Source organism: Salvelinus namaycush, chromosome 15 (genome assembly GCF_016432855.1).
Source record: "Salvelinus namaycush isolate Seneca chromosome 15, SaNama_1.0, whole genome shotgun sequence".
Classification (NCBI taxonomy): Eukaryota; Metazoa; Chordata; class Actinopteri; order Salmoniformes; family Salmonidae; genus Salvelinus; species Salvelinus namaycush.
Window position 1 is genome coordinate 13,042,626 of NC_052321.1, and position 19,694 is coordinate 13,062,319.

General features: G+C 45.1%; 1 protein-coding gene across 1 annotated transcript; it reads left to right on the top strand.

The window, feature by feature from the left end:
• Positions 1-923: 923 nt before the first annotated feature.
• On the top strand, positions 924-19,325 carry LOC120059772 (rab3 GTPase-activating protein non-catalytic subunit-like). Its single transcript, XM_039008825.1, has 23 exons — positions 924-1,021; positions 4,898-5,073; positions 5,470-5,665; positions 5,790-5,933; positions 7,495-7,577; positions 7,691-7,755; positions 7,905-7,995; positions 8,221-8,348; positions 8,525-8,738; positions 8,865-8,962; positions 9,122-9,227; positions 9,355-9,515; positions 9,651-9,825; positions 9,965-10,138; positions 10,235-10,341; positions 12,243-12,309; positions 12,393-12,463; positions 15,795-15,830; positions 15,938-16,012; positions 16,306-16,521; positions 16,787-17,074; positions 18,091-18,255; positions 18,493-19,325. The coding sequence occupies exons 1-23, from the start codon at positions 924-926 to the stop codon at positions 18,643-18,645; spliced, it is 3,087 nt and encodes a 1,028-aa protein (XP_038864753.1). The 3' UTR covers positions 18,646-19,325.
• Positions 19,326-19,694: the final 369 nt, after the last annotated feature.

The following is a 19,694-nucleotide window of genomic DNA, read 5'->3' on the forward strand; positions in this document are numbered from 1 at the left end:
GAGGTTGGGTTGTGGGTTAAATGCATCACTGCCCTTAATACGTCATGCATTGCTTCAAGCCACACACTAAATGGAGCAAACGTACTTCAATGTCTGTTCCAAGAACGTTTTGGGGAAACGTGGCGTTCAGTCCAAACCGCCATGGGATTCAGTCCAAACCGCCATGGGATTCAGTCCAAACCGCCATGGGATTCTCTCCAAACCATTCAGGTAGACTCAGATATTTGTACCCTACTGAATGACACCTTGGTTTTCAAAGGGTGATAGGAATCACTGGTTTAAGAGGATTTTTATGAATATTGCACCTATTTGGCTTCCGAGTGTATTTTAATGATAATCCTTTATTTAATAGATTTGATACAAGTGGACAGGAGTACTATACAGATTATCATTAAACATGAATACAAATAAAAAAAACAAAGCGCTCAGTGTTGTACCATCCCCTATATATCCTTCTAATACATACAATAATCAGACCCTGATGACTTGATTCTCTTAGTAGGTATATTTCTGCACTCTGTGCCTCATAGGAGGGGTCCAGGACTATCAATACATGTCCCTTTCTAGGAAACATCACTGAAACCTTACTGATGTGCCCTTCTTTGGGAGGTGTCTTATGAACTCAAAAGTACTGCATAGCTCTTAAGACAATTCCCTCTATCAAAATAAAATGTGTGCTTTGTTTTACGAAGCCTGTCTCGTAAACCATCCATCCTCACTGCATGCGGCAACATGCTAGAGTCAATGTCAGTTGAAGAGCTGAAGAAATGTCTGGCTGTTACCCCTCTCTGTGCGTTGCTAAGCAGGGTCTTTCTTTGTTGACCCCTGGTTGTCTGGAGTCAGTTCAAGCAGACAGACCGGGTCAGAGGGCAATTTGCAGGTTGTTATGGTGCGGGTGGACGTGTCACTGCGCCCTAGTAAGGATGGTCTGGCAGCGGGGGCAGGGGCAGTCTGGAGAGTTTGAGGTGTACCGGCGGCACCTCGGGCACCGGGCCATGGAGGTGGGCACTGCCGCTACTTGGTAAGCACTGTCCTCACGGATAACCCCACCTGATTGGACAGAGAGAAAAGGTTACTAGGGGCTATGATTAGGGCGGATAAAAGGTCATATTCATTAGTGCCCACCAGACACCATATTAAAATGTTTTTCAAGGGAAAACGTTTCACAACAAAATTTCTTGTTTTGAACACGAACCAGGTTACTGTATGACCCCTAAAATACTTGGGTGTTTTGAACAGACTATGATTGCGTTAAACCGGCAGCCCAATTTTGATATTCTTTGGTCAACAATAATTAGTGTTAGTGTAATCACATCAGCTCTTTTTTTTTTTTTTTTTTTAGAACTGATCTGATTTGTCAAAAGACCAATTAGTGAAAACAAAGTTCAGAATTACAGGCAGAAGTTCTGCCCGTAAAAAAGAGCCTAAGGCAAAGATTCAATCAGATCAAGTGTTAACTGGCGATAGCAGACACCCGCATAGCTGAAGTTTTGGAGGTGTCTGAGGTAGTGGTCACGATACCAGAATTGACTTAGATACTGATACCAGGTTTAGTATCACAATACAAAAACAAACCACAGTGGAAAAAAAGGCATATTAGCCAAAGTCACAGAGAAACTCAGCTACTGCTCTGTTCAATATTACATTAGATTTCTTTGGGACAATTGTTTTGGAGAGACAGCCATGTATGCATTAATAAATCAACTACACAATCAATTTAACTACATAATGGTAATCATTTATTTGAACAGTAAATCAAGATGTAGCCTAGGCCTATTCACAATACAGGTGAATGAATGCATATTCAATAAGAGCGTGTGCATGCACTGAGTTATTGAGCTTGTTTTGGCTGATTTCATGGTGCTACAGATTACAAATAATTTGGCCTCCCTTAATAAAAAAAGTATATAATAATAGCCAATCAGCATTGAGAAACTGAGTGAGCTCAACTGTGAATGGTCCTGGCACACCAAAACAAAAGTGTAAAGGGAAACCAGTTTGGACTTGGCTTCACACCAATCACATCAACCCAAACTTCATTGGCAGAAAAAAATGTAATTGTTGCCCTCTGGTGGCTAGCTAGCTAAAATTGGACATTTCCTAAATTAGCCATATGACGGATATAGGGATTTGGACTTGTGGTTTTACTTAATTTTAAGTACTGGCCAATGAATATAACGGCAAATCTGATCCAACCATAAATCCATACATTGTGCCTCTGGCCTGGCCAGGTAGCCTAGGAAGACTAAGTGTGTACTGTATGACAGTCATAAACCACTTCGGGCAACATGAGAGGATGGCATTGGCGTTTCTCTACAAGTAGGGTAAGTCAACTGTGTTTTTTCTACTTACGCACACACAGAAATCAGTACCATGGACAGCCATGTGATATCTTACGTTGATTGGACTAAATTGTTTTTGGAATCTTTTAGTTGTCACTATTAGACTAAGCATAAGTGATTTGATGATGTTGAAACGTTTACAAAGCAATTTGCTGAAATGGTGCTGGAATAGTGGAGGCAGCTCCTGTTTTCTTTGTGACTTGCGGTAACTTTCCATGGTTCTAAATCAATAGTTGTTTAGTAGTCTGAAAATGTCAAACGTTAACTTGCTTGACCATGCTGTAGGTCATGTAACTGTTTATTACATGCAATATGCTTTGTGGACTAAACCGGATGTTGCTCTCTGGTTTTGTGATGAAACAAAGGTGTGGCTGAATTTATTCTGTCTCTGACTTAGTTCATATGCCTTCCCACTGTGATAATAATATAGGCCTAACAGGTTATAGAGCAAACAATGCAATTATCACAACACATAGGTTGTAATTCAGGGATGTAGTGGTAAAAAAAGGGGCAGGGGTAAATTATAGAGAAGACTAACCACCACCGATATAAACCAAAACGTATTACATTTTTGAACTGTATTGCTTGATTGCATTTTCATGCAGGTCTATTGGGAAGGCCTAATGTAACTTTCTGTAGTAAAAAATGACTAAATGCATATCACGTTCATGTTCTTAGTATCTCATGTAATTCAATTCTGTATTGTAAACACCTAAAGTGCACCCGTATAAAAAGCCCTTAGTTGAATCTAAAATGTTGTAGTCTATACTGCCCTACCAAGAAAAAAGGCAGTAACTGCTCATTTGGTCGAAAATTTGTCAATTTTGCTAAATTAAATACATGCTTAAATATGTGGACAAGTATCCTACCTCGTATTGTGTTTGAGGAAATGGGGGTCATGTTAGCAGTAACTGCATAAAGTTACTGTGAAACCAAGGTAAATAAAAGCAATTTTTCTCAGTTTCACACTATGAGCAGTTACTGCCTTTTTGCTTGGAAGGGCAATATACCCATTTGAAGATGAACTTGTTATTGTGTTAAGATTAGATTCTCTGGGGACCCCACCAACCAAATTTGGGAACCACTGTAACCTCTGTTTGCTTCCTCTCTCTGCCTCCTGCATTGCAGCCTGCCTCAGCCTCACCACTGTTTGTGTCACTACTATCTGTAGAGCAGTTTTATATTTCAATCAATTTTAGGTCCCACAGGCTGTCCCAACACATAATGACATTAAAGTACATTCTAACAGTAAAAGTTTACTCTAAAATATTGGATTCTATACCCATTTAAAGATAAACAAGTTATTGTGTTTGATAATATCAACTTTAGGGGACCCCATATGAATCCCGACCCCAAGTTTGGGAACCACTGTACTACTAATCTCTCTCTGCTTGTATCCGATCTGTGTCTCCTGCATCCAAGAAAGCAAAGGTAACTGAACTAAATGACTATCGCCCTGTAGCACTAACTTCTGTCACCATGAAGAGCTTTGGGAGACTAGTCAAGGATCATATCACCTAACTTAGGCCGTCATTGTAAATAAGAATTTGATCTTAACTGACTTGCCTAGTTAAATAAAGGTGTTAAAAAATATATAAAAAATAAAATCGGCAAAAATTGGCATCCAAAATGACCAATTGTTATGAAAACTTGCATATCGGCCCTAATTAATCGGTCGACCTCTACTTTCCACCTCCACTGCGGTCCCGTCGATGTGGATAGGGGGTGCTCCCTCTGCTGTGTCCTGAAATCCACAATCAGCTCCTTTGTTTTGTTGACATTGGGTGAGTTTTATTATCCTGGCACCACAATCCCAGGGCCCTCACCACCTCCCTGTAGGCTGTCTCGTCATTGTTGGTAATCAGGCCTACTACTGCTGTGTTGTCTGCAAACTTGATGATTTGAGTTGGAGGAGTGTGTAGCCACGCAGTCATGGGTGAACAGGGAGTACAGAAGGGGGCTGAGCACACACCCTTGTGGGGCCCCAGTGTTGAGGATCAGTGAAGTGGTGTTGTTTCCTACCTTCACCACCTGGGGGGGCGGCCCGTCAGGAAGTCCAGGTCCCAGTTGCAGAGGGCTGGGTTCAGACCCAGGGCCTCAAGCGTAATGATGAGCTTGGAGGGTGCTAGGGTGTTGATTGCTCAGCTATAGTCAATGAACAGCATTATTACATAGGTATTCCTCTTGTCCAGATGGGATAGGGCAGTGTGCAGTGCGATGGCGATTGCATCGTCTGTGACTATTGGGACGGTAAGCAAATTGAAGTGGGTCTAGGGTGTCAGGTAAGTTATATGTAACCTTTATTTAACTAGGCAAGTCAGTTAAAAACACATTCTTATTTTCAATGACGGCCTAGGAACGGTGGGTTAACTGCCTTGTTCAGGGGTAGTCAGGCAGTCAGGTGACCAACACCATCCCTTTTGTCAGAAGAACTAGGGAACTGTTTGTGCTGCACACGCAATCTACGCAATCAAATTGCCAAGTTATCTTTTTATCACTAACATTAATCAATGAGCCTTTTTTTTTCTTCATTTCTCACTTAACTGATTGCTTAGCCCAACTCTTTCCTCCCTCTCGTGTCCCGCCCTCAGGTTTGGTCTCCCAGACTCGCGGCGTCACGGGGAGTTCATCTGTCTGTCCCCCTGTAACACTCTGGCTGGGGTCACGGACGACTTCGGCAGGGTCACGCTGCTTGACGTGGGGAGAGGCATAGCTATCCGCATGTGGAAGGGTGAAAAAGAATTCTCCCTTCAGCACTCAACAGTAGGGCCGGAACGATATCAGTATCGTAGCAAGAAAACAAAACATGAAAACATGCCTAATGTTGGAAACAAACATCATTATGATGTCATCCAGAGTCACATGTATTTATTTCCACGCTATAGTACACAATATTCAACATACAGCAGGTTTTTAAAGGACCAAAGAGTTTGGTCTGCTTCGTGTTTTCATTTTTGCCATAGAAAAAATATTGCGATACTGGTATCATCACAGCCCAACTCATCAGTAAATTAATTATCGGGTTTAGTATAAAGACAGCTAATGTTGAGTAGGGTCTAGTGTTTGACTTGGAAAAATGCCCTACTTATATATCTAGTTATAATAACCTATTTCTGTGTTTTCCCAGGATACCGGGATGCCCAGCTGGGTTGGGTGCAGGTGTCTGAGGGGCGGGGCGAGCGCGACTCCTCGCCCTCTGCGCCCCTCCCTCGGCGCCACGCCCAGTTCCTGGTCATCTATGCACCCAGGAGAGGCATCCTGGAGGTGTGGGGCACACAGCAGGGTCCCAGAGTAGGAGCCTTCACTGTAGGGAAACACTGCAGGTACACACACACACACACACACACACACACACACACACACACAGTTCTAATCGTATGTTTCTAAAGCATTTGAACTACTTTAACCAGTAACAATTTCCTTCTCTCCTATGTGTGTATGTGTCAGGTTGCTGTATGCAGGGTACCGGCTGATGGGGGTGAACAGTGTGACTAGTCAGGGCTGGCTGCTCCACACACAGCAAGTGTGTCTGTTTGACCCTGCTACTGGAGCACTACGCACTGTCACTGTCCCCTTCCATCTGGCCCTCAGGTGACTTTTCACACTAACACACACTTCGTAGTACGGTTGGGACATCTTGGGAAGATCAGGAGTACAATTCTTGTATTGTGAAAGATTCTACACATACAGTGCATTCGGAAAGTATTCTGACTCCTTGATTTTTACCACATTTTGTTTCGTTACAACCCTATTCTAAAATGAATAAAATCGTTTTTTTTGTGCAAATGTATTACAAATAAAAAGCTGAAATATCACATTTACATAAGTATTCAGACCCTTTACTCAGTACTTTGTTGACGCACCTTTGGCAGCAATTACAGACAAGTTTCTTTGGGGTATGACGCTACAAGCTTGGCACACTTGTATTTGGGGAGTTTCTCCCATTCTTCTCTGCAGATCCTCTCAAGCTCTGTCAGGTTGAATGGGGAGCGTTGCTGCACAGCTATTTTCAGGTCTCTCTAGAGATGTTCGATCGGGTTCCTGTCCGGGCTCTGGCTGGGCCATTCAAGGACATTCAGAGACTTGTCCCGAAGCCTCTCCTGCGTTGTCTTGGCTGTGTGCTTAGGGTCGTTGTCCTGTTGGAAGGTGAACCTTTGCCCAGTATGAGGTCCTCAGCACTCTGGAGCAGGTTTTCATCAAGGATCGCTCTGTACTTTGCTCCGTTCATCTTTGCCTCGATCCTGACTAGTCTCCCAGTCCCTGCTACTGAAACAACTCCCCACAGCATATTTCTGCCACCACCATGCTTCACTGTAGGGATGGTGCCAGGTTTCCTCCAGACGTGAAGCTTGGCATTCAGGCCAAAGAGTTCAATCTTGGTTTCATCAGACCAGAGAATCTTGTTTGTCATGTTCTGAGAGTCTTTTAGGTGCCTTTTGGCAACTCCAAGAGGGCTGTCATGTGCCTTATACTGAGGAGTGGTTTCCGTCTGGCCATTCTACCATAAAGGCCTGATTTAGTGGAGTGCTGCAGAGATGGTTGTTCTTCTGGAAGGTTCTCCCATCTTCACAGAGGAACTCTGGAGCTCTGTCAGAGTGGCCTTTCTTGGTCACCTCCCTGACCAAGGCCCTTCTCTCCCGATTGCTCAGTTTGCCCGGGCGGCCCACTCTAGTAAGAGTCTAGGTGTTTCCAAACCTCTTCCATTTAAGAATGATGGAGACCACTTTTTTCTTGGGGACCTTCAATGCTGCAGACATTTTTTGGTACCCTTCCCCAAATCTGTGCCTCGACACAATCCTGTCTCGGAGCTCTATGGACAATTCAATGAATTGAATTTACCATAGGTGGACTCCAAGTTGTAGAAACATCTCAAGGATGATCAATGGAAACAGGATGCACCAGAGCTCAATTTCGAGTCTCATAGCAAAGGGTCTGAATACTTATGTAAATAAAGTATTTCAGTAAATTTTTTAATACATTTGCAAACATTTCTAAAAACCTGTTTTCGCTTCGTCATTATGTGTAGATTGATGATTGATGTAACGTAACAAAATGTGGAAAAAGTGAAGGGGTCTGAATACTTTCCGAATGCACCATACACAGCCTGTGTAGTTTTACCAAAGGGACGTAATGATTATGTTCCCTATGTCAGTGATAAGAAGAGTGAGAGGGCGAAGGACATGCACCTGCTGAAGAGACTGACCACACTACTGAAGAGCAGAGAGGTGGAACCAGGTACGACAGAGATGGAGGGGGAAAATGAACAGATGGGAGGATACCCTTTACAGAAGTATTTGAACAGGGAAAACCAGAAGAGCTCTTTCTTACCTTTGACCTCCTCTCCACAGATATCCTGGAGAGCGAGGCCCAGAGTGTACTGCTGGACATCAAACACCCTGCCGTTAAGAAACAGGTCAACACACATATACACACACACACACACACACACACCATACATATATACACACACACACACACACACACACATACATACATAGTGGGGTCAGCACACCCATGGAATGTGGTGTACTACTACTTACTGCTCTCTGTCCTGTCCTTTAGGCCCTGGAGTCTTTGCTAGCCAATAAGAATGCTCCAGTCTCCTGTCTGACCAACATCACCCGAGTCTTACTGGCCAGTCTCAAAGGGCAAGGTACCGTGTATTTCTGGATATTTATTGAGGTTGAATATTATTAAACCGTGTACAAATAGGTGTCTTAGTGCCTGTGTGTGTGGGTTAATGCCTGTGTGTGTGGGTTAATGCCTGTGTGTGTGGGTTAATGCCTGTGTGTGTGGGTTAATGCCTGTGTGTGTGGGTTAATGCCTGTGTGTGTGGGTTAATGCCTCTGTGTGTTGCCCGTGTGCACTGTCCCTGCAGACCCTGAGGCGGTAGATGAAGGGTTGTTCCAGTTGTCTTCCTCCCAACTGAAACTGCTGCAGCTCTACACAGACATCCAACAGCTCCACTCTACTGGGGAGGCCACCACAGACACACACACTGAACCTGTGAGTACAACAAACACCACTGGTTGTACAGCAGTCTGACACTGAATTAACTAGCTACATTCAGAGCAGTAAACGGCAGGCCAATGCTGAGTTGTCAGCAACACTCACCAATCTAGAACCACTCTTCTATTTTCTCTCCCTCTTCTCTTGTTCCACATCCTCCTCTTCCTTTTCAGACGGAGGTTGCAGGTATAGAGGAGGAGCTGGCCCGTGTCTCCCCTACCCTGCAGCGCTACGCAGAACTCACGTCCGGCTCCCGCCCCTCCGTCTCTTTCGCCCAGGACTCCCCTGACGCATCACTTCCTGTCCGGAGCTTCCTGTCCCAGATGGAGTGTGAGGGAGAGGAGATCAGAGTGGTGCCAGGGCCCAACGCAGATTGGACACAGCTTGGTAGAATGAAAACGCACACACACAACACAAAGACGCGCACAGACACACACACACAGACACACACACACACACTATTACCTATAAGTGTATTAGAGGTTAGTTTGTGTGTGTGTTTTTCCCCTGTAGGGAGCTTTCTGTTCTGGGGCTGTCTGACAGGAGAGAGCCCTCTACAGAAAGTCTGTAACACACTGCAGAAGACCGGCATCAGCCCACAGCAACTACTGGTGAGGAGAGGCGGGAGAGAGGGTGAAGAGGTGGTGGAGGAATAAGAGGAAGCCGATTCTAGAAAGGGATGATTTGGGTATGGGAGGAAGAATAGACTGTTTGAAATAGAATGAAATGTAACTCATCCATGTTGTTTGTCCGTGTGTGTTTTCCCTCAGTCTCTGCTGCTGAGTGTATGGCTGCACAGAGAGAAGGAAGTATTGAAAAAAACAGAGGCCGTCAGACACCTACACACACTGCTCACTGCCCTCAGCTCCATGAAAGGTGTGTGAGCACATCTTATTTCCAATGTTGTCTGTGCTGTGATGACATTGAGTTAGCTTGTGGTTAGATGGTATGTAGCTAGACTCCCATTGACTTCTGTAGACGACTGTGTTCCTCCTCTCCCTAGGTGCGGTGGAGGAGTCGTGGGACATGCAGTGTGTCTCCCCCTGGTGGCAGCAGGTGCGTGCTGCATGTGTCCAGTCCCACAGTTCTGCTGCCGCCCTGTTGGCTGCAATAGTGGCTCACCGCGCTGCTAAGGCTAACATCACCATCCTGGCTGAAACCAAGGTCACACACACCACACACACACATACACACACATATAATCACCTGGCTCTGGCAAAGAAAAGGGTGAACACACACACCCTAGCACACACACACTGATATGTGTGCTTTGTCACTGACTCTTTGTGTGTGTATCAGTTCCAGCCAGAGTGGGAGGCGGTGTCGTTGGAACTGGAGCAGTGGGCGGTGTGTGTGAGACAGCTGGAGGACGTGTGGTCCCTGCAGACACTGCTGTGTGTGCCTCCTCCTCAGGGAACACCAGGGAGCGCCACACCACACTGCTCAGTCAAAGCCCTGCTGGAGGGGGGCCGAGGTACTGGATACGTACTATAAGAAATAAAAAGTCCATAATCCCGATCTGAGAGGGTTGGAATTGGTGAGAGAGATACAATCACATATACAGTAGATCAGTGATTACCTACGCTCTCTCTCTCCCCTTCGTCCTCTCTCAGGTGGTATAGCAGACAGCGTGGCTAAGTGGGTGTTCAGGCAAGACTTGGCCCCTGAGCGGCTGAAGGACATGCTGCAGAGGAGGGGGGAGGCCGAGAGCACGGAACAGCCCTCCCAGCCAGAGCAGGGGGAGGGAGAAAAGAGCCAGGAGGATCCAGACTTCAACAGGGCAGCAGGTGAGTGTGTACTCCTGTGGTCACTAACCCGATTCCTCCATAGGGAAGTGTATTTGTTGTTGTTATATTAAAGTGTGTGTTCCTGTGTTCCTCCAGAGCTGCTGGTGTCTGTGTGTCAGCGTTTCCCAGACTCCCTCTCTCCTGACCTGCTGTTTGCCCACTGCTGCTGGGAGTACGTGGTGCAGTGGAACAAAGACCCAGAGGTGGGGCTCCATACAGTACCGGCACACAGACCTTCACATCCATAAACACACTCACATCTATACACATAGATATCCATACATAGTGGGGAGAACAAGTATTTGATACACTGCCGATTTTGCAGGTTTTCCTACTTCATACAATGTGATTTTCTGGATTTTTGTTTTAGATTCCGTCTCTCACAGTTGAAGTGTACCTATGATCAAAATTACAGACCTCTACATGCATTGTAAGTAGGAAAACCTGCAAAATCGGCAGTGTATCAAATACTTGTTCTCCCCACTGTATCTATATACACACACTCACATTTACACACACAGACATGCATATACATACACATCTACAGTACCAGTCAAAAGTTAAGACACTTCTTAAAGAATGTTTTTTCTTTATTTTTACTATTTTCTACATTGTAGAATAATAGTGAAGATGTCAAAACTATGAAATAACACATATGGAATCATGTAGTAACCAAAAAAGTGTTAAACAAATCAAAGTATATTTTAGATTCTTCAAATTAGCCACCCTTTGCCTTGATGACAGCTATGCACACTCTTGGGATTCTCTCAACCAGCTTCCCCTGGAATGCTTTTCCAACAGCTTCACCTGGAATGCTTTTCCAACAGTCTTAAAGGAGTTCCCACATATGCTGAGGACTTGTTGGCTGCTTTTCCTTCACTCTGAGGTCCAACTCATCCCAAACCATCTCAATTGGGTTGAGGTTGTGGAGTCCAGGTCATCTGATGCAGCACTCCATCAATCTCATTCTTGGTCAAATAGCCCTTACACAGCCTGGATGTGTGTTTTGGGTAATGATAGTCCCACTAAGCGCAAACAAGATGGGATGGAGTATCGCTGCAGAATGCTGTGGTAGCCAGGCTGGTTAAGTGTGCCTTGAATTCTAAATAAATCAGACAGTGTTACCAGCAAAGCATCCCCACAGCAACACACCTCCTCCTCCATGCTTCACAGTGGGAACCACACATGCAGAGATCATCCGTTCACCTACTCTGCATCTCACGAAGACAGAAATCTCAAATTTGGACTCATCAGACCAAAGGGCAGACTTCCACCGGTCTAATGTCCATTGCTTGTGTTTCTTGGCCCAAGCAAGTCTTCTTATTGGTGTCATTTAGTAGTGGTTTCTTTGCAGCAATTCGACCATGAAGGCCTGATTCACGCAGTCTCCTCTGAACAGTTGATGCTGAGATGTCTGTTGCTTTTATTTTGGCTGCAATCTGAGGTGGAGTAATTTTTATGAACCTATCCTCTGCAGCAGAGGTAACTCTGGGTCTTCCTTTCCTGTGGCGGTCCTCATGAGAGCCAGTTTCATCATAGCGCTTGGTGGTTTTTGCAACTGCACTTGAGTTCTTGAAATTTTCCGCATTGACTGACCTTCATGTCTTAAAGTAATGATGGCCAGTCGTTGAGCTGTTCTTGCCATAATATGGACTTGGTCTTTTACCAAATATGGCTATCTTCTGTATACCACCCCTATCTTGTCGCAACACAACTGATTTAGCTCAAACACATTAAGGAAATAAATTCCACAAATTAACTTTTAACAAGGCACACCTGTTAATTGAAATGCATTCCTCATGAAGCTGATAGAGAGAATGCCAAGAGTGTGCAAAGCTGTCATCAAGGCAAAGGGTGGCTACTTTGAAGAATCTCAAATATAAAATATATTTGGATTTGTTTAACACTATTTTGGTTACTACATTATTCCATATGTGTTATTTCATAGTTTTGATGTCTTCACTATTATTCTACATCTAGAAAATAGTCAAAATAAAGAAAAGCCCTGGAATTAGTAGGTGTGTCCAAACTTTTGACTGGTACTGTATATACTGACAGTTTGAGGTGTACAGTCAAATATTTTGTTGTCTCTCTCTCTCTTTAGGAGGGGAGATATCTTTGTTGGGCGGTGGAGCACCTGAAGCTAGTCTCAAGTCCTCACATCCAGCTGGGTGAGACTATGCTTCACGTTATGCAATATTCACTCAGTGTGTCCCTTCGTTTGTGCTATAAGATGGTTCTCTTTCTCCTGCAGGCATCTCTTCAATGATGTGGAACACGTTCATCGTTAAATGTTTCTCAGCTGCTGCTTTCCTTATAGAGAAGGTGAGCAGAATATTAGGGATGTGCATCTTTCCCTTTCAACACAATTCGATATCTAGATGCACGGGCTCCGATACGATACAGGAACGATAAGTTTTAGTTTGAAACGAATCGGTTCGATGCACTAACATTTGTTTGCATAAACACATACATTTTCCATTCCAAATTAAAATCTGCTGCTGATGGATCTGATGAGCTAGGACTCTGAGCTGTATCTGTCTGAGCTGACTTCTCTGTGTGTGTGCTGTATCTGTCTGAGCTGACTTCTCTGTGTGTGCTGTATCTGTCTGAGCTGACTTCTCTCTCTGTGTGTGTGTGTGCTGTATCTGTCTGAGCTGACTTCTCGCTCTCTTTGTGTGTGTAAATTATGTACATGTACACTGAACCAAACCCTAAACACAAAATGCAACAAAGATTTTAGTGAGTTAGTTCATATAAAGGAAAAACAGAAAATTTGAACAATTCATTAGGCTCTAATCTATGGATTTCACATGACTGGGAATACAGTTCTGCATCTGTTTGTCACAGATACACTATATGACCAAAAGTACACATGTTTGTCGAACATCTCATTCCAAAATCACAGGCATTAATATGGACTTAGTCCATTCTTCTGGGAAGGTTTTCCACTTGATGTTGGAACATTGCTGCGGGAACTTGCTTCCATTCAGCCACAAGAGCATTAGTGAGGTCGGGCACAGGTCTTGGGCAATTAGGCCTGGCTCGCAGTCAGTGTTTAAATTCATCCCAAAGGTGTTTGATGGCGTTGAGGTCAGTGCTCTGTGCAGGCCAGTCAAGTTCTTCCACACCGATCTCAACAAACATTTCTGTATGGACTTTGCTTTCTGCACGGGACATTGTCATGCTGAAACAGGAAAGGCCCTTCCCCAAACTGTTGCCACAAAGTTGGAAGCACAGAATTGTCTAGAATGCCACTGGAGCTAAGGGGCTTAGCCTGAACCATGAAAAACAGTCCCAGACCATTATTCCTCCTCCACCAAACTTTATAGTTGGCTCTATGCATTGGGGCAGGTAGTGTTTTCTTGGCAGCCGCCAAACCCAGATACGTCCTTCGGACTGCCAGAAATTTGACAAACTGACTTGTTATCTTATGACGGTGTCACGTTCAAAGTCACTATGCTCTTCAGTAAGGCCCTTCTATCGTCAATGTTTGTCTATGGAGATTGCATGGCGGTGTGCTTGATTTTATACATCTGTCAGTAACGGGTGTGGCTGAAATAATAGCCTATCCAATCATTTGAAGGGGTGTCCACATACTTTTGTGTATATAGAGTCGACCTTAAAAAAAAGTAGGGGCGTGGATCAGAAAACCAGTCAGTATCTGGTGTGACCACCATTTGCCTCATGTGGCGCAACACATCTCCTTCGCATAGAGTTGATCAGGCTGTTGATTGTGGCCTGTGGAATGTTATCCCACTCCTCCTTTAATGGGTGTGCAAATTTTCTGAATGTGGTGGGAACTGGAACACGCTGTAGTACATGTCAAATCAGAGCATCCCAAACATGCTCATGTCTGGTGAGTATGCAGGCCATGGAAGAACTGGGACATTTTCAGCTTCCAGGAATTGTGTACAGATCCTTGCGACATGGGGCCGTGCATTTTCATGCTGAAACGTGATGGCGGGCCTCAGAATCTCGTCACGGTATCTGTCCATTCAAATTGCCATCGATAAAATGCAATTATGTTCGTTGTCCGTGCTTATGCCTGCCCATACCATAACTCCACCGCCACCAGACACGTGGTTTGCCATCTACCCGGGACAGTTGAAACCGGGATTAATGCGTGAAGAGCACACTTTTCAGCGTGGGGCCGTGCAGCATTTGTCCACTGAAGTCGGTTACGACGCCGAACTGCAGTCAGCATGCCAATTGCATTGTGTTGTGTGACAACTGCACATTTTAGTGGCCTTTTATTGTCCCCAGCACAAGATGCACCTGTGTAATGATCATGCTGTTTAATCAGTTTCTTGATATGCCACACCTGTCAGGTGGATGGATTATCTTGGCAAAGAAGAAATGCTCACTAACAGGAATGTAAACAAATGTGTGCACAACATTTGAGACAAATAAGCTTTTTGTATGTATGAAAAATATCTAAGATCTTTTATTTCAGCTCATGAAACATGGGACCAACACTTTACATGGTGTGTTTATATTTTAGTTCAGTGTGTATGGTGTATGTAGGGCTAAGCCACAAGGGAGACTGGGCACCTACCACCCCACTACCAGATAAGGGGGGGCAATGTTTGCTTTTTGTCCCCCCCACTTTTGATCTGAAATCACAAATTCATTTATAATTTTTGCAGATTCAAAGTGTTTGAGCTAGTAATGTAATAATATTCCTCATTAAAATGAATATATATATAGCACAGCTTTTGATTTATTTTTTGCCAAAATCCAGACTTTTTCAAACTTTAAACAAAAACAACCACTAACTGTTTGCTCAGATGGCAACTCGTCGCAAATGCGCCAATTGAATCTCAACAAGGAAAAAGTGGGTGGTTGTATTTGATTAACATTTATTGAAAATGTATGGATTTCAGCGAACAAAGGCACGCAACTACAGAGGACAAACATAGGTACAAGGTAGGCGTTCGATAATTAAATGCATTTGAAGTATTGACCTTGGGCGAATCGATGGAGTTGGTCCTAGGTTCCACAAAGCCTGGAGCTAGATTCCACAAACCCAGGTCTCTGCTCCACTGTTTGTGGAGTCATCAGAATCTTCCTTCACCATGGAGTGGAGTTTAGTTCACTATATCCAAATGAGAGTTGTCTCCAGCGGTAGCTTAGGCTATTCCGGTAAAATGACGTTTAACAGCACCTTTGATAACAATAACCTTGAAATTACATCGGTTGAACTTGTCACTCAACTAATAAAGCCTAATATTGCGCAAGCCATTTTACAAACATTTGAATGCTGAAGGTGACAGGTGACCTACCTCTTGTTAGGCAATGTGCAGTTGACTAGGCTACTGATATTGCCTGGAGTTGTTGATCAATGACTGTCAACACAGTTACATGCTCGACACTGAAGGAGAGGAAATAAAGTAATATGAGCCATGTTAGTGAACCGGCGATACGTAACGTTTAAATCGAGTTTCTGACTGATTCAGTCCTATCTTAAAAATTTGAACCGGGGATCGATGCGTATCTGTGAATCGTTACATCCCTACAGAATATGTTCATCAGAACTGTCACATACATAAACATATTCTGTAGGGACGTAACGATTCAAATCAGTCCCCAGTGTGTCCTGATTCTGATCACGATTCTCTTTATAGTGCTCCAATTGTTTGTTTCCTCTCCACAGGTGGGGAAGGCCCCTAAGGACCGCCTGTGTCGACGGGTGAGCAGCCCTGCCTATTCAGCCTTACATGTTTGCCTCTCTGATTGGGACTTGTGTTTTGGTTGTGAATAGACGTGTACATAACGTCTGTCTGTGTGTGTATTCAGGATGTGGGAATGGGAGACTGCGCCATGACATCATTTCTGGGCTCCTGTGTTCAGCTGCTACAGATTCTGATGGAGGTACGGATCAAAAAAGATGGATGGATGCATACAGTTGGGCAGATTAAAATGTTTCCCTGCGCTGCAGCACAGGTAAAAAGCATGTGCTGCATGCAAAGTGGGTATATGTGCATGTCACCATGCAAGAGAGTTTGTCACAGTGTACCATTACTGCAGCACGGGGATTTAGAAAAAAACTTTTTGAACTAAAGCATCTGTAGTTGCACAGATAGACTGCGCTTTGGATGGTTTTTAATAGTGATACTGGCAAGTGAGGCTGGTCCTTGGTTACTCTGAACCCCTCTCCCCTCCAGGCAGACTCGGGGGTAGAAGAGGTGCCTCCTCCAGAGCTGTGTGTGGAGGAGGTGTGGGGGGGAGCAGAGGGACCTGCCTCCCTAGCAGAGCTAGCCCTGGAGCAGAAGGGAGTTCACTACCCCCTTGTACAACACCACTATCTCCTGGCCTCTCTACTCCACACTGCTATGACCTTCAGTCTCAGGATCAAACCACTCAGCCTGTTCGACAGCAAGGTGAGACAAACAAGTAGTGTAAACCAAAGAGTACACACATGCATAACACCTACAGCAGTGTTTACCAACCCTCTCCTCTGGCCCCCCCAGATGTTTCACATGTTTGTTTTAACCCTAAACTGGCACACCTGATTCAATTAGTCACAGGCTTGATGATTAGTTGACTGAGTCAGGTGTGCCAGTTTTTAAATGTCTGGGGGGCCCTGAGGAGAGGGTTGGGAAACACTGACCTACACTATACACTGCAAGTCTTTCCTTCTTCCAGGGTAAGAATGCCTTCTTTAGAGAGCTGTCGTCCATCCAGCTGATGCCCAGTGGAGACATGGACCCTGGCCTGGTCTCCCTCAGACAGGAGTTCCTGCTCAGGGTGTTGACAGGCTGGGTGACGACCCAGAGGGAGGCGGTGGAGGGCCCTGGGTCTGGGTCAGGGGACAAGACGTGGCCTTCTCTGTGTCTGGACCTGGGACTCCTGCTGCAGGTCAACCCGGACCTCCTGCGCAGACATCTGGTGTGTGAGCTGTACAACCAGGGCCTGGACCCCCGGGCAGAGCAGGTAGGTAGTCAAACACCAACAGGTCCCTCAATACACATCTGCTGGTAACTGGATAGAAACTGATACACATACTAACACATATAACATAAAACCCCCAGTGAGTGTATTAGGTACACCCATCTAGTACCAGGTCGGACTCCCCTATGCCTCCAGAACAGCCTGAATTCTTCAGGGCATTCTACAGGGTGTTGGAAATGTTCCACATGGATTTTGGTCCATGCTGATGCGATGGCATCACGTAGTTGCTGCAGATTGGACGTTGGTATGTTCATGCTGCAAACAGCCCATTCCATCTCATCCCAAATATGCTCTATTGGGTTGAGGTCTGGGGACTGACCAGGCCACTCAAGTAAACGGAATGTTCTTCCACTCCTCAATTGCCCAGTGCCAACACTGACCGTGTTCTCACTGGAGCTCTCTTGTTTTTATCTGGTAGGAGTGGACCCAGGGTGGTCGTCTATGACAATAGCCCATCCGTGACAAGGATCGAGGAGTTGTGTGTTTCCGAGATGCCGTTCTGCACACCACTGTTGTTCTGTTCCGTTATTTGTCTGTTTGTTGCCCGCCTGTTAGCTTGCACGGTTCTTATCGTTCTCCTTCGACCTCTCATCAACAAGCTGTTTTCGCCCCAAAGGATTGCTGCTGACTGGATGTTATTTGTCAGTCTCACCATTCTCTGTAAACCTGGGTGGCTGTTTCTGAGATCCTGGATCCGGAGTGCCTAGCATCAATGATCATACCTCGCTCAAAGTCACTTAGGTCACTGGTTTTGCCCATTCTAACGTTCAATAGAACAGTAACTGAATGCATCGACGTCTGTCTGCTTTATATAGCAAGCCACGGCTACGTGACTCACTGTCTGTAGGAGAGATCCATTTTCGTGAGCGGGTGGTGTACCTAAAACTACATATTCATACACTCATGTCACTTGTCATATTTAATAACTTTATACACACAATGAATATGATCACTCACACAAAATATGACATTGAAGCCTGAGGTGTGTGTGTTGTCAGGTGATGTTTGAGGTGGAGGATAAGGACGTGTTGGGTTCCCAGCTGTTGGTTCTAACAGGCCAGAGGCTGAGCTACTCCCTGCTCCACACCCAGACCCAGACCCGACCCGCCATGGAGCTGCTGGCACGCCTCCCCCCCACACTCTGCACCTGGCTCAAGGCTATGGTGAGATCAACCTCTGTGTTACCTTATAACATGTTATAACCACTGTAGAACACCTGGCTCAAGCCTATAGTGAGACTTACCAGCCTCCTGAATACACACTATAACACCTGTCTTAAGGCCATGGTGAGACCAGCTAGTCTTCGGCGTCAACCTATAACCACTGAACAGCATATTGTGTAACTAATTCAACCCCCTAGTTGTGTGGGCTACTGATGCATATCTGTGTGTTGTCCCCAGGACCCCAGTGAGCTGGGGTGCCCGTCGGTGCCCCTGAGTCAGACCAGCAGGCTGGTGAGCCGCCTCATAGAGATCCTACCTGAGAACCACGGCCAGTACAGCCTGGCACTACACCTACTGGAGGCTGTGGAGGACCTGCAGAGAGAGGACTGAGAGAGGGGGAGGAGGACAGAGGACAGAGGGGGAGGAGGACAGAGAGGGGGAAGAGAGAAAGGACAGAGGGAGTAGAAGCGAGGGAACTAGATGGCTTCTGTGCATTTTTGTTCTTGCTAGCATCCAATATAGGAGTGAGAGAGTGGTAGTGAACTGGTATATTACCTATCATGTACAGGAAGCAGAGGTACCCTGTTTTTGAGAGGCTTGTGCTCAGTTGAGAAGAAAAGGTTGAATCTAATTAAGTGTAAATGATAGAGAGGGGGTAGGATGGGTTTTTAATTTAATCCAGTGCTCACTCATCTTACTCCGATTTCAAATAACATTGTATTAGGTTGATCAATGTCCAAGCCTGTATTTCAGAATAGAATAAGGGGGGCCTAGATGGAGTTGGTTAAGTCCTGTCACTTTGTCTCCCAGCTATACCTAGCAGCCCCTGTACTCTCCCTTTTAACATACTTAACGACACACTCAAAAGGGGGTTGCAGGGTGTGTGCCATATGATTGTTCAGTAAGCATCCCTTCCTCAGCTGTCCCTCAGATTAGTGATGTATGATAAACAGACCTGTTATTTATACATGCTGCAGTACTACTAGCTGTGCCTGTACCCACTGTACTGTTCTGTAGTTGTAATCTAGACACTGGGGGCAGACAGCAGAATAAAAAAAGTTAAATGCTCAGCATGGTTTCTCTCTCTCTCTGGGCCTGGGGTAAGAACAGTTAACACTGGTCATTTCCAAATGGTAGCAGGACATGGCTGCGTTGAGTACGGGGAAAAAAACTGCACCGTTCAGTTAAATGGAAACCGTGCTGTTCTGAAAAATGGGGAGGTTGGGTTGTGGGTTAAATGCATCACTGCCCTTAATACGTCATGCATTGCTTCAAGCCACACACTAAATGGCGCAAACGTACTTCAATGTCTGTTCCAAGAACGTTTTGGGGAAACGTGGCGTTCAGTCCAAACCGCCATGGGATTCAGTCCAAACCGCCATGGGATTCAGTCCAAACCGCCATGGGATTCTCTCCAAACCATTCAGGTAGACTCAGAT

Bases quoted from the DNA above. Each gene is read 5' to 3' on its own strand.
- LOC120059772 (XM_039008825.1), top strand. From the start codon at position 924: ATGGTCTGGCAGCGGGGGCAGGGGCAGTCTGGAGAGTTTGAGGTGTAC. The intron at 5,074-5,469 runs GTGAAAAAGAAT...GTGTTTTCCCAG, and splicing joins AGCTATCCGCATGTGGAAGG to GATACCGGGATGCCCAGCTG. The intron at 7,756-7,904 runs GTCAACACACAT...CCTGTCCTTTAG, and splicing joins ACCCTGCCGTTAAGAAACAG to GCCCTGGAGTCTTTGCTAGC.